The sequence below is a fragment of the Anopheles bellator genome, chromosome 1 (assembly GCF_943735745.2).
Source record: "Anopheles bellator chromosome 1, idAnoBellAS_SP24_06.2, whole genome shotgun sequence".
Classification (NCBI taxonomy): Eukaryota; Metazoa; Arthropoda; class Insecta; order Diptera; family Culicidae; genus Anopheles; species Anopheles bellator.
Window position 1 is genome coordinate 56,885,803 of NC_071285.1, and position 26,722 is coordinate 56,912,524.

The 26,722-nt window shown below is 51.3% G+C and overlaps 6 protein-coding genes across 11 annotated transcripts; 1 reads left to right on the plus strand and 5 right to left on the minus strand.

Moving 5' to 3' along the window:
- Positions 1 to 52: 52 nt before the first annotated feature.
- LOC131205519 (SH3 domain-binding glutamic acid-rich protein homolog) lies at positions 53 to 13,548 on the minus strand. 5 transcript variants are annotated; one of them, XM_058197643.1, is made up of 6 exons: positions 13,478 to 13,548; positions 12,578 to 12,989; positions 4,654 to 5,082; positions 1,527 to 2,303; positions 938 to 1,120; positions 53 to 645 (listed from the first exon to the last, which is right to left on the minus strand). In XM_058197643.1, exons 2-6 carry the CDS (start codon positions 12,620 to 12,622, stop codon positions 577 to 579), a joined length of 1,503 nt encoding a protein of 500 aa, XP_058053626.1. In that variant the 5' UTR covers positions 12,623 to 12,989; positions 13,478 to 13,548; the 3' UTR covers positions 53 to 576. The 5 variants fall into 5 exon arrangements, with proteins under 5 accessions (XP_058053626.1, XP_058053627.1, XP_058053628.1 ...); XM_058197644.1 differs by having other exon boundaries at positions 12,578 to 13,055; positions 13,478 to 13,512; XM_058197645.1 differs by lacking the exon at positions 13,478 to 13,548 and adding an exon at positions 13,056 to 13,278.
- Positions 13,549 to 14,027: 479 nt separating this feature from the next.
- On the minus strand, positions 14,028 to 14,801 carry LOC131214970 (NADH dehydrogenase [ubiquinone] 1 beta subcomplex subunit 11, mitochondrial). Its single transcript, XM_058209326.1, has one exon. It carries the CDS (start codon positions 14,696 to 14,698, stop codon positions 14,228 to 14,230), a length of 471 nt encoding a protein of 156 aa, XP_058065309.1. The 5' UTR covers positions 14,699 to 14,801; the 3' UTR covers positions 14,028 to 14,227.
- Positions 14,802 to 14,977: 176 nt separating this feature from the next.
- On the minus strand, positions 14,978 to 17,174 carry LOC131214765 (Golgi reassembly-stacking protein 2). Its single transcript, XM_058209100.1, has 3 exons — positions 17,058 to 17,174; positions 15,886 to 16,924; positions 14,978 to 15,825 (listed from the first exon to the last, which is right to left on the minus strand). The coding sequence occupies exons 1-3, from the start codon at positions 17,118 to 17,120 to the stop codon at positions 15,266 to 15,268; spliced, it is 1,662 nt and encodes a 553-aa protein (XP_058065083.1). The 5' UTR covers positions 17,121 to 17,174; the 3' UTR covers positions 14,978 to 15,265.
- A 1,366-nt stretch (positions 17,175 to 18,540) lies between these two features.
- Positions 18,541 to 22,823, plus strand: LOC131205467 (arf-GAP with dual PH domain-containing protein 1-like). Its single transcript, XM_058197573.1, has 4 exons — positions 18,541 to 18,622; positions 19,979 to 20,204; positions 20,285 to 21,063; positions 21,164 to 22,823. The coding sequence occupies exons 1-4, from the start codon at positions 18,541 to 18,543 to the stop codon at positions 21,226 to 21,228; spliced, it is 1,152 nt and encodes a 383-aa protein (XP_058053556.1). The 3' UTR covers positions 21,229 to 22,823.
- On the minus strand, positions 21,839 to 26,560 carry LOC131205469 (alpha/beta-tubulin-N-acetyltransferase 9). Its single transcript, XM_058197576.1, has 4 exons — positions 26,474 to 26,560; positions 23,510 to 23,606; positions 23,328 to 23,437; positions 21,839 to 23,275 (listed from the first exon to the last, which is right to left on the minus strand). The coding sequence occupies exons 2-4, from the start codon at positions 23,584 to 23,586 to the stop codon at positions 22,860 to 22,862; spliced, it is 603 nt and encodes a 200-aa protein (XP_058053559.1). The 5' UTR covers positions 23,587 to 23,606; positions 26,474 to 26,560; the 3' UTR covers positions 21,839 to 22,859.
- Positions 23,670 to 25,565, minus strand: LOC131205468 (lambda-crystallin homolog). Of its 2 annotated transcripts, none has more exons than XM_058197575.1 (3): positions 25,255 to 25,565; positions 24,402 to 24,780; positions 23,670 to 24,328 (listed from the first exon to the last, which is right to left on the minus strand). In XM_058197575.1, exons 1-3 carry the CDS (start codon positions 25,296 to 25,298, stop codon positions 23,804 to 23,806), a joined length of 948 nt encoding a protein of 315 aa, XP_058053558.1. In that variant the 5' UTR covers positions 25,299 to 25,565; the 3' UTR covers positions 23,670 to 23,803. The 2 variants fall into 2 exon arrangements, with proteins under 2 accessions (XP_058053558.1, XP_058053557.1); XM_058197574.1 differs by having other exon boundaries at positions 23,670 to 24,324; positions 24,398 to 24,780; positions 25,255 to 25,559.
- Positions 26,561 to 26,722: the final 162 nt, after the last annotated feature.

Here is a 26,722-nt window from a genome sequence, read left to right on the forward strand (position 1 = left end):
AACTGACCTCCTCCCGGAGGCTAGGAAACGAACGAGATGGTGATTTTTAAAAATATGTAGTCCTTTTTATTAATTGCATTTTCCTTAAAGAATGATCACTTTCCACATGTCGATAGTTTCCGGTTTCCCTTCGAAGCCCGCTTTCCGTGCCACATTCGTTCGGTGTTCGGATACGGCCGCGAATTCGCATCCCCGCGGTTTGCAACGATAAATGCCATTGCGTTTTTCTATTGTTTGCAGCTTTTGAATGCACTCCGCATCGGGCATCCTTCCTATCACTAGGGGGGGTTGTTCGCTCCCTGCAGCCTCTGATAGTAGACGCATCCTGCGCAGCTGCCGACGGATCGTCTGTTAACACTAGGATCGATTGTCTTGTCTGGAATCCGCCCCGGGGACTTATGTGGCTACTCGTTTGGAGCTGTTTCTTTCACTGGCGCCCTGAACTGAATGATGGTTTTACGAATGAGGATTTCGTTCAGGCGCATAACGTTCGTTGGTGCGCCGTGGATGATGACGATGATAGCGACGCACTTCTTGGATGGATGGGTCGGTTGGGCGCTCGTGTAACACTACATCCTACTCCTCTTGCTCCTGCTCGGCCAACATGGGATCATCGGTATCGACTAGCTTGCTGGAGATCTCTTCCTACGGAGATGAGAAGCCAGAAAAGGACACCAACCGTTAGTGATGCAAGTTATGTGTCCACGCTGCTAGGTTAGAAACAAGAGGAGAAATCCTCCACAGCAGCAACGGCAGCCGGAAACGGAACTTTGTTAGATCGAGGACTTCGAAAAAGCTTGCCCGTATGAGTGCGTGTTACTTCGGGCAAAATACGAAGCACAGCCTTTTTCGAGCCGTTGGTGGTGCCCACTTAGGGGCCCACCACATTCGCAATCTGGGTGATTAGGGTATGCAAAACGGGAACGGAACTCCGGACCTCTCCTGCACCGGTCTGCTGCTCGCCAGTGTCCTCTGCTTCTTCCAGCGGCTCGTCGACCTCGATGATCTCCTGCGCATCCTCACTCTGACCGGCCAGTGCTGCCGATGCGCGGAGCAGCTCCTGCTCCTCCGTGTCGCTACCGTCGGCCTCCATCGCACCATCGCCAGCCACGGGACGTACCTTCAAAGCACACAATGGTGTTGGTTTCATGGACTTTGTTAAAAAATCGAATCGAACAGAGGACGGGCGTTCAACGATCAAGCGCTCACAGGTTAGTGGATCAATGGAAAATGGTCAGCAAAAAGTCAGGAAACCATGAATAGCATAATATTAGCAAAGTCTACGAAATCTTGCGGTGGAAGTTTATAGAGCAGACTTAAAAAGAGGCCAAGCGATAAGGTTCCAGAAGTGAAGTGTTTTGTGTAAAAGCGCGACAGTCGTAAGAAACGATGGGCCCCAGGCGCGATCGTAAGCGATCGGCGGCCCAACACGGAAAGCAAGCCGTATAAAGAGAGAGAGGCAGAGGAGTACACTGCGCGGCGGAACAACATCGAAGACGAAGGCCATTCATTTATGCATCTCAAACCTCGACGACGTCTTTACTCGCATGCGCCGGACTGGCCGGGCGATCCTCCGTCGGGGGCCGCACGTCTTCTATCTCCTCCTGCTCGTCCGTAGAGCTTCGCCTCGATTGACTTCGATCGTCATCCGACCCGCCGGCGTCGTCGAGTTCGTCTTTACTGCCCGGAAGAGCTGTAACCTGTTCTTCCGGTTCCGCTGCGAGTTCGACCGGTTCCACAGGATCGTCATCAACGGGATGCGACTCTGGGTTGGATTCGGTATCAGCATCCTGTTGGGATGCTTCGGTGTGATCCTTTTGTGCTGCTCTATCCTCCTCGTCCGTCGTCTTGTTTACTTCTTCAGTTGCTTGTTCCTGCCGCTCTGAAGTTTGTTCCACTGCAAGTTCCTCCTCATCATGTTGATTCGTTCCGTGCTCAGAGTCATTATCCTCAACAGCATCGTCTTTTTGAGGCTCGGTTTCTGCTTCGTTCTGTTCTGTCTCATCTACGTTAGTAGATCTCCCCTTATCGGGTGTTTCTTCATCCGGTCCCGGTGACAGGCTTTCACTGTTCTCCACGATCGACCCATCCGGTTCCTTATCAATCTCTCCAACTGATTGCGACGGGTCGGTATTCGTTTCGGTTCCGTCGTCTTTCGTTGCATCGTTGTCGGAAACAAGGCTACTGTTTGCTTCCTCATCTACGCCCTCTGACTGGCCATTCGCTTCCGGTTGGGCTTCCGGTTGGGCTTCCACCCGGTTGGTCTCCTCCTCAACCATGACCTCGTCGAGATTGTGTTCGCGCTATTTGGATGCAATTTTGTACCAGAGATGTGTGCGGGTGGCCAATAGAATGGATCGAACAGGATGTGAGTGTGTTCCAATTCGATGTTCCGATTCGTTTTGGATGGGAACCCTCCCCCGGAATGGAATAGAGAAACAATGTGTGAAACAGTTATTGATGGGCTATAGTTTGTTCGTGCAAACAGTTAAAAGGGCTTTCTCCATCGATGCGTCATCAATCATTAGTGGCTTGTTTAGCGATCAGTTTGCGGCGGCCCGCGGCACCGATAAGATTAATGGTTTATCGCACAAGCGATTGGCGATACAGGGTAGCGGCGGCCGGTTAGTCATATTCACGCGTGCGAACCACAAACAAACAATGCGAATGCATGCACACAGTATTACAACATTCGCGACGGACGGCGGTGTGGTGTGTGTTTTTATAGCTTTCCTTTATTTGAAATGTATCTCGTGTGTAATGTATTCGTAAGATTATACGGTAAATTAACCACCTCGCCACTCTCGAAGCCGCGTTTCCGTTGATAACAGTGAAGCGATCGAAGAACGATACAACGGAACAAGGGGGGTGCAAACCTGCGGATCGCAAAGGCGCATCTAAATTAAAAACGACTTACTATCGAACCATTCGCCCTAACACCAACTGGCACTAAGCCCGTTTTGGGCGGTGGTAGAAGAATACTAGCACAATGTGGTCTCTATTGTGTTCCTATGATGTGTCCTGATGTATCCATTTGTTCTACTACTTTGAACGGATTCAACCTTTTCGCTGAGCCGCTGGCAATGTATTTTTGATTTGCTTAGAGGGATGTCGGTTGTTTGGAGCTACGGGTTATAGTTTATTACGTTTGTGATACGTTTCGTTTCCTATTGTTTTTTGTAACCGTGTTCGGATCGGCCGTGCCCGGTGCTAGGCGACACGCGGCGAGCAAAAACTATACTATATATAATCTTTTAAATTCAAGAACCTCCTTAATCCTCAAACAGCTCCACACTAACCTTCGGCGCCCTTGAATTCGGTATTGGTTCTTTTTAACTTCCAAAGTGCGTTTAATTCTGGCTCTTTAATAGTAGTCTCACTAAATAACTGGAATAATATACGATTGTAAATAATATAGCGTATACGCTGCTGGCGAAGTTTGCGTTGCGTCTCGCTGCAGCTACTGCGCAATGGGAAGAATTAACTGAAATGGGAACGATTGCCCGTACTGCACATGATTGGTACGAGGCGCTGCGATGTGACCGCACGGACAGTCGCTTCGCCAAAAACGCCCGTATTCTTTAAATTGCTTACCCTAAACTCTACATCCGTTCGCCGTCAGCTTATTCTACAAAATCGTTTTCAACTCGTTCGCTACAGTTTGCTGTACTGGGAATGGCGCGCGATCAGGTCTTTTAGAGGCTTGTGTTTTCTATTTTTTTGTTACCATAAGCTGCTGGCCACGGTGTGATGTAAAATCATCTCCCATCCATCAACACCTGTAGGGTAGGAACACCTCCTAAATAAATATTCCTATATTCTGTGTGCGCTTCAAACGGCTGTTGTTTTGCCGGCCGTTCCCCGTGTGGTGTTACAAAATAGCGCCCGTAATCGTAAAAAGTCGGTACCCCGCAAAAAAAAACGGTGGCCTCAGGTGGCTTCCATTAGTCATCAATCAGCAGCAGTGAAGGGTCATCAAGAACAAAATATCTCCCGCACAACCCGCGTGTTACGCATTTTCTAGGCCACAACCATGAGCGCTCCCGGTAAGGCGCACTAAACGGATCGATCCTTCACCGGTGTAAACAAAACTAGCAAACTAGAGGTACCTCGGGGGGGGAGGTCACTTCCCACGTAACTATATTCCCGTGGGGTCATGTGCGAAGTTTTTGGACCGCCCACGCCATAGTTACGTTTCTGTTCACGTGTCTTTAAATGTACCACACAGCTCTGCCCACCGATAAGATAATCGTTCGCATGTTACACATCACTGCATGGCCTATGCGCGCGCGCGCGCGGGATTATCGGCGGGTCTCTGCCGCCTCTTTGCGTCAGGTGTTTAGCAGCTAGGGGTTAGAGTGGGAAGCAAAGGACGATCGCCTTTTTTGGAGACGGAAGCCCCATGGCAGCAAGAGCGCTGGGGCAAGCAGTGTAACAACAAGCACACACAAAAAACACCAAAATCGTTAAATTAGAAGGCCAACAGGGGTAAACAATCGAAGGGAGCTTAGGGGAAAGCGCTCGGATCTAGGAAGTTTGGCAGTTCTCAGCACTCAAACGCAACACGCAGCATTCTGTGCGCGATTGTCCCGCGCGCCAGATGGCGCACTACTGCCTCTGCGCGTGCGAACTCTGCGCCACCACAACTCAAACCTCGTTCGGGCCATCCACGGCATCGCCAGCGTCCTCGGCACCGTCGGCAGCGTTGTCGTCCTTGTTGGCTTCAGTCTTGTTTTCTTTGTTTTCGTCATCGGCCGCGTCGCCATTCTTGTGCTCCGTCTCGACGGGCACCACCGCCACTGCTGGGGCCGGTGCCGCCAGCTTCAGGAACACCTCCAGACTGTCCACCTCGTTCGCCAGGTCGAAGTCGTCGTAGTCACCACAGTACTCGGTGTCGTTGAACAGCTGCGGTGGCAGGGCGTGCCGCGGGTTAGGATCGCTGATCGTGCATCCTTTGTGCTGGGCGTTCGTCTGCATAAAATCCTTTTCCCCCTCCTGGCCCGGCTCTGTGATGTCGATGATGCTGTACTCTATGTGCTTGCTGTCCATGATCATCGTGACCCGTTGCTGCCGTTTTTTCACCTAAAACACAGAGAGAACCCCGGATCGAATTAGCCTTACTGATGAAGAATGAGGAAGAATTGTACGTTAAGATAAATTATGTCCCCGCGACACTCCCGGCGGGAAATCTATCAGCATTCCACCGCTCACATCAAGTAATTCTTCTTTCACTTAATGGCAATTAACGCGGCAACGACCAGATCTCGCACCGCGGTCTGGCGGATGTTTTGATGCTATACGCCTAAGCCTAAGTAGAGCTCATTTGTCCGTGCCGTGAGAGGTGCGGGCGCGATCGAGGGGCGAGAAATTTACTAACGCTGTGTACTAATATTTCACCCGCAAAACACGGTCTCGGGTGTCATCACAGAATGTTATGCCCCGGTCTTAGCCCGTCACGGGCTGCGACTTTTCACGGACGCAATGGTAATTAATCAAACCAAACGAACGCGAATCGAACGGCCAAATGGTACTCCCTCCTAGAGAGAGAGGATCTATCAGGGCGCCCTTTGCTCTGTTTAATCATCAATCGCATATGCTGCTGTTTCGGGTGGAAAATAATAATCATAATTAACAATACTTGGACCGGACCGGACCATGACGGGGTCACATGATGCGCGATACACAGCATAGGACCGATCACCGCGCGATCGTACTGCTCGTTCCGCGCTCACGACTCTGATGACTGTCGGACGAAGATTTATTAGCATAATATTTTCATTCACCTATTAATCGTACAAAACGGACTTCCTCAACGCAGCACCACGATCCGCCGCAACGGACATGCTGGTGTGGTGCCAGGCTATTTTCGCCCGACACCACCACACGGAGAGAGCCAGAGAGAGAGAGAGAGGCCGCTTTTCATTCAATCATTTCCCATCACTCACAGCCAGTAATTGCCGTGGCGGGGCTGCTGCTGGGCTGCACATCTGATGGGCAAAAAGTGTTCGTGGAAAGTTCCGCTTCGGCGAGCCGGAAAAACAAAAACAACAACTTCGGTGATCGGCTCGAAAAGTGTTTGCTCTCGTTCGCACTACGGATTGGATTTCATAATTTCGCTCGCCTTGTTGTTTGACGGAAATGCGCGCGTGTCCCCCCCGGCCTGTAGATGCAGCATCGGGGAGGTCCTCTGCAAAACGACTAAAAATACAGTGGTTCGTTGGGTGTTGGGGCGCCTCCGGAATATGATTCCAATATGCCCGACAGTTCCTCAGCATAAACCCGAGCGGTGTTCGCTGACGGCTCGCAACACCAAATCACATGTGGCACCGCCGATCGTCAAAAACAGATCGTCCGCCCCGCCGTAACAGTACAACGAACTGGTGGGCGCGCGCGCGCGCGCGCTCCTGGCCGATTATTTAATTCGGTTCGGTGTCTAAACAGCTAACTCAGCATCATCAACACCGCGCCCAACACCGACCCAACAGAGCGCGCACTCGGCGGGCGATAGATAAAATTAGAAATTAGATTTTCCTTTTCATTCGCGACACGCGGCCACAAGCGGCAAGGCGCAGACGTTGAAGGAAGTGGTCAAGAGACACCGAGGACACAGCAGCAGCAGTGGAAACCAAGACATTTAGGGATTTCGATCGGGATACCCGACGACGACGGAAGCTGAAGGCAGGAAGCACAACTTCCGTGTTCCACGCGAGAGGCAGATGATCGCGAGAGTGTATTACACCCAACACCCAGTAGTTATGGCTTTGTTGACGATTTGATCGTGATCGATCTTATTCTTGGTGCAAAAGCAAACTAGATCGCTAACGGAACGATCGTGATCGTTTGAGGAATTTCATCAGAAAAATAATCGAAGCAAAGAATGCTACACGCCACAGAACTCTGCTTCTGTTGTGCGTGGCCGAGGACAGCCGAGAGATTTATTGGCGGTTCTTATTGGTACGCCTCATTTAAAGAAACCCGTTTTATGGGTCTCAACAACCACAACTAAGAGATAACATTTTCCATTCCACCGTCTTGTGGCCAGGTGCCAACAAGCCATTTGTTTCGCCAGTGAAAGACGATAAGCTAACGTCGCCATCAGGAAGAGATCATCGATCAGCTGTTTGCACTATTGGCTCAGCGATCAAAGTTTAAGAAGGAACCGGAATCTACAAGATTTCATGATTAAACCCAACCGAGCAGCTGGGCCCCGTTTGCTGTGTCTTTTTCGGTATGGCTCGCGGGACGATTTATTTAAAAAGAGCGTCTCGGGTTGAGTCACACAGGGCAGTGAGGTGGACAATTTTCAGCGAAATAAAGACCGCGCCGCCGCCTGACGAAATCAACCATCCTGCGCTGCTTAACCCTTCAAGAAATTATATCACCACCGGCCGACCGGCGAGAGACGGGTCGTCCCATTAGCGCAGCGCAGGACACACACATTTCACTGCCATCACTGCGTGTCGCGGATCATCGGCTGTCGGCAGCATATTTAGTTACACATTATAAATGGCTTAAGTGCCCGAATAAAAACGAAACCCGCAAAGTGTTGGTTGGCGAAAATACGCGTTTTTTTTTGCAAAAAAACAGGAAGCTGCCTTGGCCGTGTCCGAGCGCTCAATGTCACAAACCCTGAGGCAGGATGACAATCAAGTCGCGGGGCCAGCCAGTGATCAGCGCGTTCTCTCGCACCGTCAACGAGATCATCAGCGAGGATCGGCCCCAAGATTTGATGTAGAGTGTGCTAATTTGCATTTCCTCTTCCTTAGGAGCGTGTGTCCGCGAGACGGCAGCTGCACCCAGTGCCAACGAATGCAGCTCTCGGACGGGGCACATGTTTCTAGCGAACCGTTAAATAATGGCCCGCACCATTTGTTTACACACCACTCCCAGGCATCCCACCCAGGCTGGGACCATAGTTCCTCGCGAGCCGCGCTCAGCAGGTGCACAAACAATCCGCGCAGGATCTCGGACCATCTCTCGCGTCCAACGCGGACCACCAACAACTTTGATCCAATAACCCTGGTGCTCGGTGCTGGCCCAGGGCTGGGTTAAGTGGGGCGTCTTCACACCTTGCGGTTCGCGCGGTCTTTCCTCATCAACCTGCGTGCCTGGGGGGCGCGCGTCTTACACCTTACACGAGCATCTCATGTGATGTAGGTCATTGCACTTGATCCGCCGCGCGAAATCGAATTGCGAGCGGCCATTGATCTCGTGTAGCTGGGGCGAAGCGCGCCCAGCATCACTTCTTATGCTCACCACCACCACCACGATCAGCAGCAGCAACAACATCGGGGCGGCGATCGTGCCAAAGTTCGCGCGAAGGCATCGTCCATTTGCTGCCCCTCCGCCGATTTGTGGGGGGCGATTAGCGTCAACTTGACACACGTTCGCCGCAAACCGCAACCGCATATGGCTGATGGCGTGTAAGGGTTTCGATCGGGTTTCGTCGGAATGTTGTTGCCCCTTTTCGGGGCACATTAACGGGGTTTTGGGGTTAGGCGCCGTGTGAACCGCCCTGGCGCCCCCCATTGGCTACAAATTATGTCCCTTCCTTCCTTGCGATCCTTACACGGTTCGCGCTGGTTTTATGCCGGTTTTTCTGTACGTTTTGCCCAGAATACTTTTGTGGGTTACACAAATAGAGCCGCGGGGTTTTGATCAATTTCGCGATGCTTATTTTGTCTACAATGAAATCGCACGCCACAACGAGTGAGCGACATGATCGTATCGTATTGTTGGGACACACCGGGATCCTGTTTTTGATTTATTTTACCTCGCACTGCGCGGCGTCGGCGGGTAATGTTTTGCCAATTTTATGGCGCTGTTTCGAAAGTTTCGTAATTCTCATCTCGCGAGCCGCCACGAAGAAACATGTGAAAAAACACAAAAGTCGATCGGTGGTGAGCAGAATGGCCCCGAGCACGATGGGGCCATTCATTTCACGCGGTGGTTAATTGGGAAATTGTAAGAAATAAATTCGTTGTCGTGTCGCGGCTGATACACGCGCGCGGTAGTACCGAGGAATGTGTAGCCTACGAGAATGCGCCCGAAATGCGCGCCAAGTGCGCAGAACCCTCGGGCAGGGATGTTGCCAGTGAGTTGACAGAACAATCAACTGCAGACACGATCGTGATCCTCGCGCTCAAGGACACATCATTTAGGTTTTCCCCCCACCGTCGTAGCAAGGGCGGCGCTCGTTCTATCGACACGGCGAAAGATCGATTGTTTTTACTTTCCACTTTCACTCTGTGGCGTGACGAAAGAAAATAACAATCGATACGCGCGCCACGAGTGGCTCTTTCGTCGTCCACCGGCGGACATCGGTGATCCGTTCACCGTTCGCGATCATGTTGTATTTCTATTTCGGTTCCTAGCGTCAGTTTCGCGGGCCGGTCGTGTACCAAAGAATTATGTATCCTGGGGCCCCACAAGCGCAAGAATCGGACAAGAATATATTTAATTTTTCCCTCCTGTTTGAAACCCATTCTGGCGCGAGCCGGCGGTACTGAAGTGCGGATTATCTAATTCTCGTGTCGCTCGTGCCCCCCCTGAAGCCAGGGGTCTAATTACCACCGTGCACCAGCAGCACCGACAAATGGTACTCGTCGGCGGAGTTCACTTGTGTCAACAGGAAATGAAAGTGAAATCGCACAGTCAAGTAAGGCGCATTGGACAGGCGCATTGTGGAACTGCTCTCCGCCGCAGAGTTTGGGGCCGCAACAATTTGCAACATTGTACCACCACAAATCTTTGTCCCATTAGAGTGCGTCGGGCGGTGCCAACAACCGAGCCGAAGTGAGCTGAATGAGAGAGTCCTTCAAACCGAAGCGGCCAAATATAGCCGTGCCGTCTGTTTCTCTGTTTTGCTCTGCCGGGGGCGAGAGATCGATTTCTACGGGCGGTGGCCTAGGTCTCTCGATTGGACGCCCAGCAGTATCCGTTGCTAACCTTGGGCGGATCTTTATTTGTCGACAGTCGCGAGTTGAGTCGTATATGGCACGAATGGAACGACCTTTTACGGCAACCTTGCTACGCGTCCCTCGTTACTGCGTAGCAATAAAACGAGCGCAATAAAGTTGACTTCCTGGTCGATCACGAGGGAATCCCTTGGCCATCTCACCGGAGTGTCCTTCCCCAACTCAAATCAACAACCCGATGTCACACACATGGGGCGAGCGCGAAAACATATGCAACCACCTCACAACAGCACGAAAGCATAGGTCGGGTATCCGAATTTGATTTGTTGACCGTTCCACTACGGCACACGCTCCAAAAATAGAACCCGCCCCAAGCGCCAAACGAAGGTCCATAAACAACAGGAAAATAATGAGGAGAGAAACCGAAACGACGTCATGTTGGACAAACTACTACCGTCGGGCCGAGGCCGGGGCCAGGCTCGACTGGAAGAAGCTCTTCTTCGTTCCACCAACTTAAAGCTGGCCTTGAACGATCACACAGAAGATCACCGATCCGTACTGAACACCGCACGCAGCGAAGGATTTGTGAATCTTCTGACTGTGTCTGGCGCGGCCTCACGAAACCCGGGGGGGCCATTGTTCCTCGGCCAATGCAACCGGGCGGGTGCGCTGCGTCTCTGAATTCAATTGCATTAAGTGAAGCGTAACCATTCCATGCGGTGTTCCGCTCATGTGGACATCGATCAGTGAAACACAGCTCGAGTCCCTAGAACCCGGAAGCACCGCGGGCCGCTGGCTGGGAGGCAATGATCCATTGGTGCACTTTATTGCCCACCAATTAGATGCATTATGCGCGCCGGTCGGCCGGCCCCTGATGATAATGGAGGTGTGCATTTTTGTGGCCACACCACGGTGCAGCGGGCGCCGCATCGGAGGGCAGATTAAACGGCACTACTTTTGCACTTGCACATTTATGATCAAGATCAAGTAATCTCATGCTGGTTGAGCTTCAGCGCAGCCCTCCGGATCCCGGTCGAAAGTAAGGGAGACCCGCATTCGCTGTGTCAGGCGCATGAGTTGGGAAATTAAAACAGTAAAAATTGGAACGCCGACTAGGGGGGAAACGATTTCACCAATTACAACCCGTCCCCGTGATCGGCCTTCCACTTGAATATGAATGGTTGGCCACTTGATTAAAAGCGGCTCCGACTAGAAACTCCAATGAGTCTCCGACGGTTTCGACTGGCTAACGATAGCGTAGCTGATCGATTGAAATTAAGGAGGAAACGTAGGAACCACACCCGCCGTGGCGTTTGTCGCGAATGTTTCATGTTTTATTTAGCAAAGCTTTCCGGTTCGGGACACAACCTCGGGAGTGATTAAATTCGAAGAAAGAGAGAGACATATTGAAATAAACATTCGGCAGCGATCGAACACTGAGGCGGAAACTACACAAAGTAATTAAATAAATTGCCTCCAGAGAAAATAAATGTCCTCCGGAAGCTTGAACTTCCGTGACTTCTCGGGGGGTGGTCTGGCAAGTGCACTTTCCAGTGTATTTTGCATGGATTTATTTATTTTGATGCACAGCCTAAGCCCAGGAGCGCCATAAAAACCAATTTCAAGGTCCTAGAGCGTGTCCCCGCCCGGTGGTCCATGGACACCGCGCGTCCTCTCACTCGACGACGGAGAAAGAACATATTTAGAAAGAATCTGCTCGTAAACTGTGTGACCGTCGAATTCGTCCACGGAACCGACAGCGGAGACAAAGCCGCAGCTGCTCCGGCAGGCGGGACGGTTTCCGCTTGGAACACAGAGGGTGGACATGTGTGTTATTTTATATTTTTCTTGCACTCTCCATCGTCCTTGGGAGCGCTGTTGGCCACCAGCCAGCAGCTTTGTTGAGATTTGTATTTTATTTAAAACTCGAACCAAATGTTTCCTTTGTCGATCGGCGGGCGACAAAAGAAACGGATCGAGAACAAAGCGCTTCCAGCGGCGTTGATGTGGAGCACAATGATAACACACCCAGCGCAGAGTCGGGAGTGGCCGTGCGTATGTGTTCCATTGCGGCCATTCTGTGGTGTGGTTCCCCGATGAGTCATGTTGACGCCATATTTTATGTAAAGTCGCGTGGCCAATGGTTTTATTATCCACCGTCGTTATTCGCGGCTTGCAGATGACATTTGAACCCGCGGTTCGTATAGGGTTTGCCGTCGAACAGTGGGGCCATCGGTGAAGCATGACATCATCTCGCCGCTTCCATGCGTTATGAACCAGAAAGTGCCGTCTTCGGTCGACGATGCTCCCCAAGGATACAATAGCGTGATTGACGCAGTCAGGATTCTCAAACTATGGGACTACAGCTCACCCCAAAACAAAGCGGAAGTTGCATCAATCCCTTGATTCTCTCGCTCTCTACGCGATCATACCGCGGCGGCGGCGGGGCTCAAGAGAGGCTTTTCTTTCCATCTTTTTGCCCGATTATTTATAACTATTAACCCGCTCTTCTAGACGGTGCGATACAAACACACTGACGGCTCATTTATGTACCGCGCGGAACCATCTCGTTGGGGCGTGTGTGCCCCCCGGGTGGGGGATTTGATCGTTCATGGCCATGGCCAACCAATTCTCTGGCTGCCTTTTCCCCCCGGACTTACCTCTTTGTTGCCGGACATTCCGCTGATGTACACTTTGACAACCATTTTGATGCGATTTCGGGAGTTTCGGGAATTCAACTGGCGCAGCAGGTCGATGGCAGCTTATTCGGGCCGCCTGTTACTCTCGTGAGGCCACCGATTAGTGAGGAATTTGGCGATGTTTCTTTCTAAGCGCCTCAATCAGCTCGTTCGCGATCTTGTCGTGGTCACCTCGTCGCGCGCACTCAAATTTCAGGCCCAAACTGAGGGGTTATCTTTCTTTTTTCACGGTTCACTTTTTGCTCTTTTCCTCTCTTTCTTTCGCCTCTCGCTGTATTCTTTCGCGGCCAAACCGCGAACCGCTGCCACACACAAGCCTACTATATGCACACGCACTGACGAACACTCTGCTCGATTAGAACCAAACGTTCGGCTGGGAAGGGGGAGAAAAAGAATAATAAACACGGGAAATCAACACACAGCCACACCGAGACACCACCTGCGGAATGGGAAGGGGAATTGAATGATAATGCACTCCTCTGCTCGCGGCTGGGCGCGGTTGGTCGCTGATGAGGAATCGACAAAAATATCAGATCGCAGCTCGCGGCGGACAAATCGCAAACTTGCACACAGTCACAGCCTCCTCGATCCCGCGGACCGTGTTGCAACCGTGGAACGAGGGAAGGATTCACTGCCAAACTGCTGAAAAATGAAAGGCCAACGGAGCACGCATTCCAGCGTACGGACACTTGCAATTCCGGCGACGATGTTCCGTTCGCTTCCCGAAAGAGCTGCTGCTGGGCCGTGGAAAAACGGGTTGCGGCACCGGCACTTTTACGGCAGCCGAACTTTCTCGCCGGAACGGGAGAGTCTAGTTTTTCACAATCGCACTCGCAACGGACGGATGGTTCTGATACGCACCACACAGATTGCTTTGTTACTCGATTCGCTGCTGCTGCTAAACTCGTTCGTTTGAAAGCGGTTACCTTTCGGGAGTGGAATTACTTTTGGGGCGAGCGCGGCTGTCAACTGTCAGTGTCGAACGGAGCTGCCAATCGCCAATCTAGTACTCCAGACCGAATTTTGAAACGATCAGTACATTCGCCAGAGAGCATAGTTAATGTAAACGGCCATTAGGCACACAGTGGAAATTGCCTGAAAGAGAGTTGCAATAGTAGTAGATAACGTTTCCGTTATTCTGTTTGAAAGTAGTGTATCTTTTATCATAAATTCCACTCTATCCATTATACATAAATTACTCACTACACAGCGAAGAAACGTTAATAGAATCGTATTTGTGATATGGCTGTAATGTAGAAATCTTTTAAAATATTCAGAGGGTCAATCAGGGTTCAGAGGGTTATTAAAGCATTTATGTTGCGTTTCTATTTCTCTCATGATAAATATTACGCCGTTTAGATCACTTTCAATTGCTGCTTGACATCTCCGCGGATCAAAACAAACCAATAGAAAAAAGGCAAGAATATTTGGTTCGTTGGACAATCTTCCTATTTATTTTAATTTCATCACTGCCTTCCTTCCAATAAACACTGCTACATGTTTCACAAGCTCAGCACTGTCTCGCTGTTTACAATCGAAGCGTACGCACCGGCGTTTCTGTTTGCCCCACCGTTTAGCTCCGTTACATAATCCGGCCACTCTTTCGCGAATCTAGATGACGATTTCGGTATTACCGAGCTCTTCGTCCGAAGGCAGCACAATTGTGGCAGGGTCGACCAAGTCTTTGTTGATCGGCTCCAAACCGGCAGCTTCTCGGCGTCGCAGCTCAAGGTACGCCTCGCGCTGTGCCCAGTCTTGCATCTGCGGATCCGGAAGGTACGACCAGTAGACGCTGCCGAGGACGAGGCACAGGGTGACGGTGAAGAAAAATGACGCATTCATCTCGCTACGATCGTAGGCCTCGTCGTAGCGGTCAAATCCGTAGCTGACCCAATTTTTACTGGTGGTGGCCGTGGCAGCTGTTGCCGGATTTGCTGCAGCAGCGGCTGCCTTCTTTGGGATGTCGATCGTGGCCGCATCGCGGTTCTTCTGCGACGATGAAATCAATCGGGTGCTGCGCAGCGAGTGGTTCACAAGGCTCCGGACGAGCGCCGCGTTACTCAGTCGCATCAGGCTGGACATTTCGAGGCCGATACTGGGTAAACTACTCGGCAGCGAAACTATTTGGGCACGGAACGTTGCGGACGTCCAATTGTTATTTTGCCTCGACTCGAACTTGCACAACGTTTGACAACCGTTTGACGTTTGCCGCTGTTCGAAAACGATCTAAACCGTTGGTAGCATTTCTTTTTGTCTATTAAATTGTTTCGTATATTGTTAAACATATTGTTTCTTTCTGCATGCAGCACAAACACGGGTTGATTAGATAATTATAACGATACTTTATCGCGCCATGTATTTGACTACGCTTAAGAATAATGTAAAGGTGCAAGACAAAAGCAGTACTCCGTTCCGACTTCCTTCGGGAGTCTCGTACCAAAAAAGATGCACCAGATAGGGCTGGCAAAGGCTCTTGCCAGTAAATGCCCGTTAGTCGCACCCGTGACGGAATAAAAGTAGGTTGCAGGTTTCTTGTGAAAGGGTAACGGTAACGCTATTTACAGTACAGCCTGAAGAAAAGTAGGGAGCCAGAGTGCCAAAATTCCATTGTTAACCCCGGAAAACCGGCTTTAGCACCGAGCCGGTAAATTATTGCTGTTGATGGCCGGCGGCCGCGATCGGTGCGTTGGTGAACTGTAAGCCTCGGAGGGCTTCCGGCTGGATCGTGGCACTCACCGTGATCGGTGGCATGCCGGGCAGGGAAATGGGTGTCGTAACGGCACTGCTTTGGAAGAGGTTTGACGCTGGAACGGTCCCGGCCGACGAGTGGGAGGGCGATTGCGAGGGATCTGGCAGCGGTTGCACCTGCGGATATGTCGAGTACATCTGAATCGGAGGCTGCGACCAGGGTGGCGGTTGGTTTAGCGGTTGCTGGGATTGCAAAAAGTCGATGGTAGTGGACATGGCATAATTGCTCGGTGCAGCGCTCGTGTTCGGTGCCGGTGCGCCGTACATCTGATAGAAATCACTCGCCAGTGTCGACGGTGGCGGCAGTGTGCTGACCGCGGAGTACGGATTTGCCGTGTTGGTAGACTGTGGTGGCATTGAGTACGACAGGTTTACCGCCGAACCCTGTGGGGGCAATGAGACTGCCGTTGCCTGAGGTACCACCGGCACAAATGCACCACCGCCGCTTGACGATACTGAAACTGATGCAAAATAATTAGCTTTTTCGTGCACGCATTAAGTGGGTCCTGGACCATCCTTACATTGACCTCCGGGAGGTGTGTAGACAACCGGACTGACGTGGATCGGCGGCGAAGCAACGTCGTAACCGACCGATTGTAGATTGTTGTTCCCATGTGCTTGGGTTGGAGTCGTTTGCGTTTCGACATTGTTGTTTACCTGATCGGTCACGCCACCAGAACCGGTAGAAAGATTGGCAAACTGATTCGCCAGCATTCCACTCGCATCACCACCGGTAGCCGTCGTGGCAGTGGTCGTGGTGTGGCTAGGCTGCGAAACGGTCAGCAACTCGTTGGCCACATTGCTCACCGGTGGCGGTGCGAAGGTATTCGCTAACGGTGGCACCATCGGTATGAAGGGCATATTACGATTGGCGTTCGTAGAATCTACGTAACTTGCGGCCGGAACTGCGGCACTGCTCGCCGCTGACGGCGGTGCGAAGGGAACGGAAGGCTTGGAACCATCGGGTCGTGTGGCGGGTTGCTTCCCGTCGTGCGGCGGTAGCCAACGGATCGGTATCCGGTGGAGATATCCGTACCCGATGCCACATCCCAGACTTCCTTCCCCGCCCCATTTCGAGTTCGGGGTGATCGTCACTTCGCGGCAACGATCGAGATCGGTGTTGTAAACGTACATCTTCAGGGGGCGGCCCTCGTGTGACTCGATTAGCGTGAACAGGTCCTCGCTCTCGTGCAGAATCGAATCCGCTCCGATGATGTAGTCGGTGAACGGTATCAGACCGGCCTCTTCGGCCGGTGACGATGGGTGCACCTCCAGAATGTGCCAAACGTTCTCGTTGGCTCCCTCAAACGAGCAGAACCGGATGCTCACCCCCAGCAGGCCTTGGCCGCCCCAGGTGCTGCTCGGCGCAATGTCCACCAGACGGATGTTCTGCGTCTTGCTGCTGTACACCGTCATTTGGATCTCCTTGTCGTCCTTGGCTGCTTTGAGCAGCTCCTTCAGGGTGTCGTTATCCTGATCGAGCCGCGTGTTGCCGATGGCGAGGATAAAGTCGAAGAACGCTTCCAACCCAGCCGACTTGCCCGGCGAGTTGTCCTGCACCTGCACAAAACGAGCCGAAAGGGGACCGTTAAAACAGCTTCCACCTTCGGGCACTCCGATGGGTCGGAAATTGAACACGTCATCGCATTCATTTAAGGATGGTTTGTTGCGGTCCCCGGCACGGTTTGCTTACCCTTAGAACGTGGTATCCCTCGGTTCCGCCACCGGGAACGGAAACACTGTGTGACGATCCCATTCTCTTGCTACGAGGGTCGATAATCAAAACTCTTTTCCTGATGCGACGGCCGATGCGACGATGGGCGATTTGGAACACTTTATTTGTTGCTGACGGATCGACGGATCGAAAGCACGCACACACTCGCACCAGTCGTTTTCATACAAAACGCTTCTTTAGTTTTTCATACAAAACTCCAGAAAAACTGCCGATTGGAACGTAATTTTCATGTCATTAAAATATAACAAATTTGGATTCGTAGTGCAATTTTCGGATGGTGTGCAGAGAAAAATGGAGCGATGGAAAAAGAAATAATCGAGTGTCGAAACTGGCAGCACTGTCGCGAGTGGCCTAAAGTGGTCTAGAGAGGTCTTCTTGTTTGCCTTACTATCCTGTTGTTTTTGTTTTTCTCTGCGTGCTTTATTTTTGTACTGGCGCCCAGCGGGAGATGGCCTCCCTTTCGGCGGTAGCCAGTTTTCCCGTGTCCCGCAAACCCAATATTGTGGAATATACGTGTGTTCCTCTGTGCAACAACGTGCTCTCGTGCCCCGCCGCTGAAAGGTGTTGTTGATAAGGAACCGCTCCGAGCCGAGGCCATCCGCCGCTTTCTCGCCAGCGTGCTGCAATCGTGGTGTTGTTGTTCCGTTTTCTAATTGCGTCAGACGTGTGATACTCACGGCGTATCCGCGTAGCGGTGGCGAAGCAAGTCATCGCGCCCATCTAGCGGGGTGGCTAACTAGGGCAGCCCGTTTTTTTACAACGCCTCCCGGACTCCGCGATATCAGGTGCTCGTGACCGAGCCGCTGTTTTACTTGCGCAAGTTTTGTGATGTTTATCGCCGCCGTGTGGTGGTGCGGCGCGCGTGTCACTCTGCGTTACTGCCAGGAACTTATCGTCTGCCCGGACGCGCGAGGGATGTGATTGAGAAGACGCGACCCCCAAAAGCGAAGAGGGGCATCAGCTACTCGCACTCGCATCATTTTTAGTGAAGCATATCGTCCGCGCCCGTGCGGCCAGGACCCACGACGAACACGCATCACAGTCATCATCATCGGTCTCGCAAACGGCAGTCACATCGCGCAGTCATCGTGACGGAGTCGGAGCGTACGAACGTAAACAATCATCGTCGGAGCGAGCGGAGCGAAATACGCAGCATATTTGTGTACGGCCGTACTAGTGATTGCACACGGTAGTGACTGCGGTGTGTACTACAGGCACCTGCGCTTTCGCTGGTGCAAAATAATAGTGCTTGTGTATGTGCTTTTCTAGTGGCGCAATTCCCGGAACAGACGCGCCTCGGGTTGGCATTCAAAATAACCTCCCAGCAGCGCAATAACAACAATCAACGGACCCTAGGAGTGTGGTCGCACCTGCGTGTGTGCGGATGATTGTTTTTAATTCAGCGCCACGGATGTTGTACGGGGCGACCGCGAAGGAAAACATGGCTGACCAGAACGAGAAATTTCTGCACCGTCTGCTACAGCTCGACGGCAACAACATTTGCGCGGATTGTGACACGAAAGGTAAAAAGCAGGAGTTATATTCCCGTTCGCCACAAGTAGGCCTACTCAGTCAAGTAATGGGGCAGGAAGCAGTTTCAACAGGCCGTAATGGGTTGCTCGCTTGCTGCGGTCAGCAAATAGTTTTCTTCCGTGGCGCGCTGCGTCCCCCGGCATGTCCGGCGGCCGCCGCCCGACGTCCGTTTGGCAGACGCGCAACGCAAATAGCGATATAATGACTCATCCATTCATGCTATTTTTCTACATCCGTGCGCCAACGCACACACGCCGTAACCAGCATCACGGAGCAGGAGAGAGATGCTGATGCTGTCCTCTGCACGCACTACGGCCGGCCTGCCTTGATTCTGAGGGCGGGCTGATCCTGTTTAGATGCTTCCACTCACGTTCGTTGCACGTGTGCGCGCGCGTTCGGGGAAAACAAATTGATAATGCGTGTGCTGGAACAGTGTGAACCGTAGTGGGTGAATGAGAAGGAGGTAGAGGCCGCGTTTGCCTTCAAGTTTTTTCATCTCCTGCCGAGCGCAATATTATTGATGAATCATTCAATTGCGTGATGCGGGGCGCGAGGCCACCATTCGGCGTGGCTTCCTGCGATCGATTTTATGATTTATTGCGCACTTCTTTTTATGATGGCCGTTTGGCCCCTCTTTTTTCAACGGGGGAAGGATATTACTTTTCAATCTTCTCCACTCCCCGTGGAACAGGTGTTAGAGGGTAGAAACATAACGCCGTGGAAGAAAAAGAGGGCGCCACACGGGAGGGGCGGCACTGGCTACGCAGCGGGTGTAGCGGGCAGGGTAATGTAAACATTCCGAACCATTACGACCGCCTATTGGCCAGCAGGGCGCCCTTCTGCCACGGCGGGCTCATATTTATGCGTTCACCTGCTCCCGGCCCTCGCTCGCCGGTTGGAGTCACTCTACCGTGCAGCGCGACAAGGTTAATGCACTCTCCAGAACGCCAAGGAAGGCTTGCTTAGGTTTGTTGTTGTTGTTCTTTTTTTCCTTTCGTCGTTTGCACCCTCTCTCTCGCTCTCTCGCTCTCTCACTCTTGCCGTTCGGCTCTGCGTTTGGTCCATTTACGGGTGGAATGTGCGTCATGGCGGTTTGTTTTGATTTTTCACCACCCGCGGCGGTCTCCTTCCCACGCTTCGCACCAACGGCCCAAGGGAGGGGAAAACAAATCATCATCGCTGCGCTAAATGACGTGGCTTCGGTAAACAAATAAGCTGTGCGGCGGGAATGGCCCAGCAGAATGACGCTGATTCAGAGCCTCTTCGAGGCCTTCACATTCAATGTGGCACAATGTTAGCGGGCACCGTGTGCGGGAACTAGGTGATAAACTTTCTCCTTTTTGCAGGTCCAGAATGGGCTTCGTACAACATTGGCATCTTCCTGTGCACGCGATGCTGTGCCGTGCACCGTAGCATGGGAGCGCACATTTCAAAGGTGAAGCACCTGAAGCTGGACAAGTGGGAGGACAGTCAGATCGAGCGGATGATCGAGATCGGCAATAAGGCGTCGAAGCTGAAGTACGAGCAGCGGGTACCGGCTTGCTACCGGCGCCCACGGGAAAACGATCCACAGTAAGAGCCTTGTTTGCTAGTGTCAGCTCAGCCGCCCCGGGGTTAGCCATTCACGCCGATCTGTTTTTGCCTTTTTGTAGAGTACTGATTGAGCAGTGGATACGAGCCAAGTACGAGCGGTTAGAGTTTTGCATGGTCGAACGACCGAGCTACACATCCGGACGCATGGAGGGTTTCCTCATGAAGCGCGGCAAGGAGGACAGTCGCTATCAGCCGCGCAAGTTCGTCCTATCCGGCCTGCACGACACACTGCGGTACTACGTGAAGGAAAAGCGCGAACCCAAAGCCATTCTGCGGATATCGGAGCTGAACGTAGTGTACGCGCCGAACAAGCTGGGCAACCCCAACTCGCTGCAGCTCACGTACATGAAGGACGGCAGCACACGCCACATCTACGTCTTCCACGATGATCCGGAGGTGATCAACAACTGGTACATGGCGATCCGGTGCGCCAAGCTGCACCGGCTACAGGTAGCCTTCCCGAGTGCCTCGGAGAGCGATCTGGTCGGCTTGTTGACGCACGATTTCACGCGCGAAGGCTGGCTCCTGAAGACGGGCCCACGGCCAACCGATAGCTACAAACGGCGCTGGTTCACGCTCGACGACCGAAAGCTCATGTACCACGACGATCAGCTCGATGCGCACCCGAAGGGCGAGATCTTCCTGGGCAACCAGCTCGATGGGTACAGTGTGCGAATCGGAGCCCCCGCCGGTGCCAAAGATCAGGGCTTTAGCTTCACTCTCTTCACACCCGAGCGTACCTACAACATGTCGTCGCACAGCGAGCAGGATCGTGACGAGTGGATAGCCGCGATACTGAAAGTGCTCGAAAGACCGCTCAGTCCGCAGGACAGTTCAAGTAGGTGCTGCTGCTACGAGCCAGTGCGGCCGCATTGCGTGCCCTCGTAGCGCACGGGTTTATAATCGCTCCCACGTAACACCTCCTGGTTTTCTTTCAGTTTCTGCTCGTCTGATCAGGAAACGGGGTGGAACCAACCCAAAGAGCATCTTTACGGGCAGGTAATAGTACCCGCAGAGCCACCATCGAACGAAAACGCATCAGCTGCCCCTCGACCACGCGCTCTGAAAGGGTTCATCCGCTTCATCGGAAATCACGCATTAACGCGCATATAACGTTTGGAGTGGTGCATCGCTCGTAGTGTTTTTTACGCGTGTTCATCATCGTTTTAGCATTATTTTCACGAATTTTACTAACTTTATAACAAACTCCCTTCCGAATGCTATGATATGACCCAGCCGGACGCACTGAAACAGGCTGGAGCTGTGCGTAGGAAGAATCAGAAGAAACTCACCTCAGAATGCACATCTCATCCAATGACTTTTAATAGTTTTCTCGAGAGAAACAAAATGTATAGGACAGGACTAGGTTAATGCAAAATCAGAGATTATGCTATGTTGTGTAAGTTGTATGTTAAGTAAACGAGGGTTAGATAAGTTCTCCAGGTACAATGAGATTTATTTATTGACAAAGGAAAACTATGCACGAACTATGCGCGCAAAACCATACAAGGGACTGGCGGTCACAAGGTGTTGTTTCGACGGCAACGCGTGTTGAATTTGGATGGAGTCCGGAACGATGGCGCGGTGTTTTGCTTTACTTTACATTCGCACACTTTACATTCACACAATATCTGCACGCGATCGCGAATATATGTTTCGTGCCCGGACCCGCTGCGAATTTGAGGCACAAAATCAATGACGTATCTCGAACCAAATGGTACAAACCAAGTGGTGCAGATTATTGACACACGAATGCTGTAATCGAATCAAGCGTAGCAAAGGGTTACGGGCACGAACGGACACAAATGATGAAGACATCTAATCCAAGCGTAGTTACATGTGTGAAAAATCACTCAAAACCATTGTAAGCATCTTAGATAGGCAAAAATGAACAACGGAAGCTCTAGCGCAACTATTTGCCCAAGCTTCTTATCGCAGAAGGACACAGTTAAAAAAACGTGTAACCCGACCAACGACCAACGGTCGCACGGGACAGTTATACTGATATCTTTTTGCTCAATGCAGGCCGTCGATATTAATGCATCGAACACAATTTGTTGTTCCTATGACTATGTACAATCTGCGTACCTCCCAGCGGGGGCACGTTAACTGAATTCGAGCAACGAAGCTCACTGTAACAATACATAGTAAAACAGAAGAAACTAGGCGCACGCAAGCGCCCCGCGCAAAGGAGGTCGTGATCGCGAGTGATCGTGAGCGAAATGCAACAATGAAACGGATACTGCCCAAACGGTGATACGCGTGCAAATCTTGTACGTGTTCGTGCATATTTTTCCATTACAGGTAGGTTAAATAAAAATGGGGAGCTCTACTAGGCGGAAGTGTGTGCTCTAGGTGCCTAATAGAGCGCCTAACTAACTGTACGGTATGTAATTCGGAAGGAAGGTCGAAGGAAAACGAGTCACAAAGACCACCAGAAACGGAACTAATGAATACTACATAAATCTGCCAAAAATAGCTAATTTAGGAGTGTGTTTCGTGTGTACAGGCGTGCGTTAGACGCCAAATACGAAGCGCACGCGGGGTTACGATTGCACTAAAAGTAGCCAAAAAATAAACTGAACAAACAAGCAAACTGTCAACTTTATCATCTCTTTTACTGTCGTCTCTCTCTCAAAGCTCGTGATAGGGAACGATACAACACGTGGTCAGTTCGCGCGCCAACCACGCCATCCATTCGTCGTCTACTGGCCGGGCGAAGGTGACCTCCCGGAAAACGGGTGCGCGAGAGATTTCGTGAAACTTCATGCGCTCAAACATCTGCATCGCCGGCCGATTGGTGTCCTTCGTAATGGCCCGAAATTCTTGCAACTTTAGTCGCTTCGCGCCAAACAGTAGCATCAGCAGTGTCGCTTCCCATCCGCAGCGTTTCCGACGGGCTGGGGGTTCCGCGATCATGATTTCAATTTCACCCACCAACTGGTCGCTGTCGGAGTGTCCCAGGAATATGTTCGTGTCTCCGATGAGGGCCTCTATTTCGTCGCCCGATTGTTCGAAACTTTCCCGGTCGAGTATGAGGAAGGTGCATTCTATAATACGATGGACACTGTACTCATGTTTCACATCGTTACTATTACTTACTGTCCTCGTCTTCTCGCCAGCTTTTTTGCATGTTGTATTCCTCCTCCAGCGACAGCGGTTCGGATGCGGTCAGTTCCCGTAGTTCGTCGTCTTGCATCCAGCGGTGATATCTGTGAACAGGCAAAAAGTACAGACTACCAGCTGTAGTTCCGCTTCCACCGAGAGGCTTACGGGAAACGTACTTTGGCACATGTTTGCTCTCGTAGGGTACAAGTATAACGTTTGTCCCGATAATTTTGAGGTTTTCATTCAGCTTCATTGGTCGCGTGGATGTTGATTCTGAAACAAACACAAATCTTGTTAAAAAAAATAATAGAACAATGACAACAATTTAGTGAGACTCATCAGATAGTAAGTGATTCATTTTATATGTTTCTTATTTCCTTTTATTTGTGCATAATCAGTATGCAGCTGGTCATCAGCTTTAAAACTTAAAACATGACACGTATTGTCATGCAACGGAGGGTTAAGTATTGTTAAATGTCCTTCTTTAGCTGCGCCAACTTCGTCAGACATGCGTCCCGCCAGGCGCGGCGTTCCGGTAGCTGCTCGATCGCCACCATCTCCTCCAGCTCCTTCGCCACCTGCTCCGCCACTTTGCCTTCCATGTGCGGTGTAGGTCCCATCGTTTGGCTGACGGCATAGATTGTTTTGCTGTACCGCTCGCAGTAGTTCAGCATGCCTTCCGCGTTCAAGTGGGCCGTTTCCAGCGGGCCCAGGAAAGCGTACCGCATGCCCAACCCCTCCGACATGACCACATCGATGTCCTTCACACTAAGAATGCCATCCGCCACCAGGCGCCAGGTTTCGTTGAGGATCGCGTACTGGATGCGGTTCAGTGCGAAACCTTCGATCTGTCGTGATAGCGTGACCGGCTTCTGCCCAATCTCTGTCATGAGCTCGCGAGCTTTGGTAACGAATGCTGGGTTCGTCCACGGTGCCGGAACGATCTCGACGAGCGGCACGTAGTACGGTGGATTGACGGGATGTGCCACGAGTACCTACGGAAAGGGGCCGAGGGAAAGTTATTCATGAATACTTCGCGCCTCGAGCAAGCACCGGGGAAATAGGTACCTGTGAGCGGTGTTTCAGCTCCTCGCTAAACAGCGACGGCATAAAAGTGCTAGTGCTGCTGGCCAGTATTGTGTTGGGACCGACAATTCCGTCAACCTCGGTGTACAGTGTTTTCTTCATGTCCAACCGTTCCGGTACGCACTCCTGCACGTAAAGTGCACCAGAAATAGCTTCCTTCAGATTGTCCGTTCCCTTGATACACCCAAACTGTTCGGCCGCCGTTAGTGTCCCACGGATAAGCCCATCTTTTTCCAACTTATTCAGCTCTTTCTTAGTTTCGGCCAGTGCCTTTGCGACGATGTCAGGGACGATATCGTAAATTGTCACCTGATAGCCAACGCTCGCGAAAAGCATGGCCCAGGAGCGGCCAATAAGTCCACTAAAAGGAGAAAGCAGAAGTTCAGCATGACGATGGTTTGGGGATAGGATGAGATCGTTAAGTATGAGACAGTGTGTGACGACACCCGTAGCGCCTATTGTTATTGAATGCAACGTGTTGAGTTCTCGAGAACGGAACAAATATTTGTAGCTAGATAATAGCCAAGGGGTTCACCTTCTTCGAGTGACCTTCAGCGAGTCACCTAACGCGATGCGCCCCAATACAACCACCAACGAGCAATTGGCAATCAGTTCCATCTGTTTCCTCGTTCGATCGCAAACAGACCGTGTAGGATCGTGTTATTGTTTTACAGTGAGCCAATGATGGTAAACAATGATAAGCCGGCAAGGATAACTCCCCGCTGGCCGCTGAGTGGCATTGCGTAAGGTCAGCCCGGGGGTGATAGGTTAAAATACTCGATCGATCGTATGATTTTGATGAATGACCGCGGGGGATGAATCGTACCAAACTTACCTGCCAATGATGGCCACTTTCTCCTTCTTTATTGTAGGTGCCATTTCCTTATATTGTTGGACGGTTAGGCGTGTTCCGGCGGGGGGTAATAGATTAGATAGTTTGGTATTACGCGAATGGCTGCGAACAACGCCGAATAACAAAACAAAAGCTTTCAAACAACACTAACGGCGACGGTGACGCAAAATAGAAAGGCGTTTCGGAGAGGGGTTAAACTGGAATGCGGCCGGGAGTGAGCGCTTGAAACTCCGGCAGCGGAATGGTGTGTCCTACTGGGTCGAAAGGAAGGTGGCGACTGATCGAACCGGGACAGCGCGCGAACGAACGAAGATAACTCGGCGATTGGTTGCGCCGGGCGGAAGCGCAAGACACCGCGCCCAACGTGCGCGACAACCCGCGTAGCGATTCGCCGCCATTTAGCCTTTGCCTCGGATGATTGTCGATTGGCAAAACCGTGTGGTCTGTGTAGGGGACGGTTATGTCATGACACAGCATCTAACGATCGATCGGTTGGACCAATTATTGCATAGCTTAGGCAGGAAGCACACCTAACCGCGAGCGTCACAGATGGCCGTGATTTTTCCTTGATGGTCTACCGAAGCGAAATGTTTGAATAAGCGCTCGTCGTGCGCCACTTGAAAAATGTTTTTCACACATGTTTACCGAAGTAGATTGCTGTAGAATGTTTGAACAGCAAAAGGCAAACGGACTGCCTGGTGAGATAAGGAATGATAAATTTATAGGCACGTTGATAACAACCGTTGGCATCGTTAGTGCGGCCTGCCCGATGGTGAGCATCACCGATCACCGAGATGCAGTTCCTCTGTATGCTGCTTCATTGCACGAATCATTGGCCCCGGTGGTGATAAGCAGTAGCGACCAGTTTCAGGCATTCTACGCACACTGGAGTGCGTTATCAGAGAGCCAGAGGAAGGATGCATTCATGCGAACCAATTAACCCCATCTCAACCCGGGTGAAGCGGATGCGTAGAGACAGCGGCTAATTTCGGGCTCTAATTTTACGCTTCGCGGCGTGAAACCGTGATAAGACGATCGCTCTAATTGAATCATGGTTGACAAGATTTTGGGGCACTTGGTCGCATGATGGACAAAGTCATGAAACCGATTAGCAGGAACTGATAGAAATGATCTTAACAAAACATTCATACGTACGATACATTTGAGCCAACGCGAGCCACGACAAACAAAATAAACTTACTGTTTTATATCTTCAGTGTTTTAACTAGTAGAATACAAACTTTTCTAAACTCGCACTGTTTATGTTTTGCGTATTTTTCTATCAGCGCATTCACAACAAACGCAACTGTCAGAGAACCCTACAACAGCCACGATCGTTAAACGTCAAGAACGTCAAAAGAAAGATCTCACCACCACAAACAGCGAGTTGTGTTGAGAGACGGATAAAGGAAAATATTCCATCGGATGCAGAGGTTGCTTTGATCGCGTG

Excerpts from the sequence above, each read along its gene's own strand:
- LOC131214765 (XM_058209100.1), bottom strand. The coding sequence starts at position 17,120 with ATGGGATCGTCACACAGTGTTTCCGTTCCCGGTGGCGGAACCGAGGGA. Across the intron at positions 16,925-17,057 it reads AGGGATACCACGTTCTAAGG|GTGCAGGACAACTCGCCGGG; the intron begins GTAAGCAAACCG and ends CGTTTTGTGCAG. Across the intron at positions 15,826-15,885 it reads CACACCTCCCGGAGGTCAAT|TTTCAGTATCGTCAAGCGGC; the intron begins GTAAGGATGGTC and ends ATTTTGCATCAG.
- LOC131214970 (XM_058209326.1), bottom strand. The coding sequence starts at position 14,698 with ATGTCCAGCCTGATGCGACTGAGTAACGCGGCGCTCGTCCGGAGCCTT.
- LOC131205468 (XM_058197575.1), bottom strand. The coding sequence starts at position 25,298 with ATGGCACCTACAATAAAGAAGGAGAAAGTGGCCATCATTGGCAG. Across the intron at positions 24,781-25,254 it reads AAAGTGGCCATCATTGGCAG|TGGACTTATTGGCCGCTCCT; the intron begins GTAAGTTTGGTA and ends TTCTCCTTTTAG. Across the intron at positions 24,329-24,401 it reads AGCTGAAACACCGCTCACAG|GTACTCGTGGCACATCCCGT; the intron begins GTACCTATTTCC and ends CCCTTTCCGTAG.
- LOC131205467 (XM_058197573.1), top strand. The coding sequence starts at position 18,541 with ATGGCTGACCAGAACGAGAAATTTCTGCACCGTCTGCTACAGCTCGAC. Across the intron at positions 18,623-19,978 it reads CGCGGATTGTGACACGAAAG|GTCCAGAATGGGCTTCGTAC; the intron begins GTAAAAAGCAGG and ends TCCTTTTTGCAG. Across the intron at positions 20,205-20,284 it reads CCACGGGAAAACGATCCACA|AGTACTGATTGAGCAGTGGA; the intron begins GTAAGAGCCTTG and ends GCCTTTTTGTAG.
- LOC131205469 (XM_058197576.1), bottom strand. The coding sequence starts at position 23,586 with ATGAAGCTGAATGAAAACCTCAAAATTATCGGGACAAACGTTATACTT. Across the intron at positions 23,438-23,509 it reads GAGAGCAAACATGTGCCAAA|ATATCACCGCTGGATGCAAG; the intron begins GTACGTTTCCCG and ends GCCTGTTCACAG. Across the intron at positions 23,276-23,327 it reads CTGGCGAGAAGACGAGGACA|AATGCACCTTCCTCATACTC; the intron begins GTAAGTAATAGT and ends ATCGTATTATAG.
- LOC131205519 (XM_058197643.1), bottom strand. The coding sequence starts at position 12,622 with ATGGTTGTCAAAGTGTACATCAGCGGAATGTCCGGCAACAAAGAG. Across the intron at positions 5,083-12,577 it reads GAATGTCCGGCAACAAAGAG|GTGAAAAAACGGCAGCAACG; the intron begins GTAAGTCCGGGG and ends TCTGTGTTTTAG. Across the intron at positions 1,121-1,526 it reads CGAGTAAAGACGTCGTCGAG|GTACGTCCCGTGGCTGGCGA; the intron begins GTTTGAGATGCA and ends TGTGCTTTGAAG.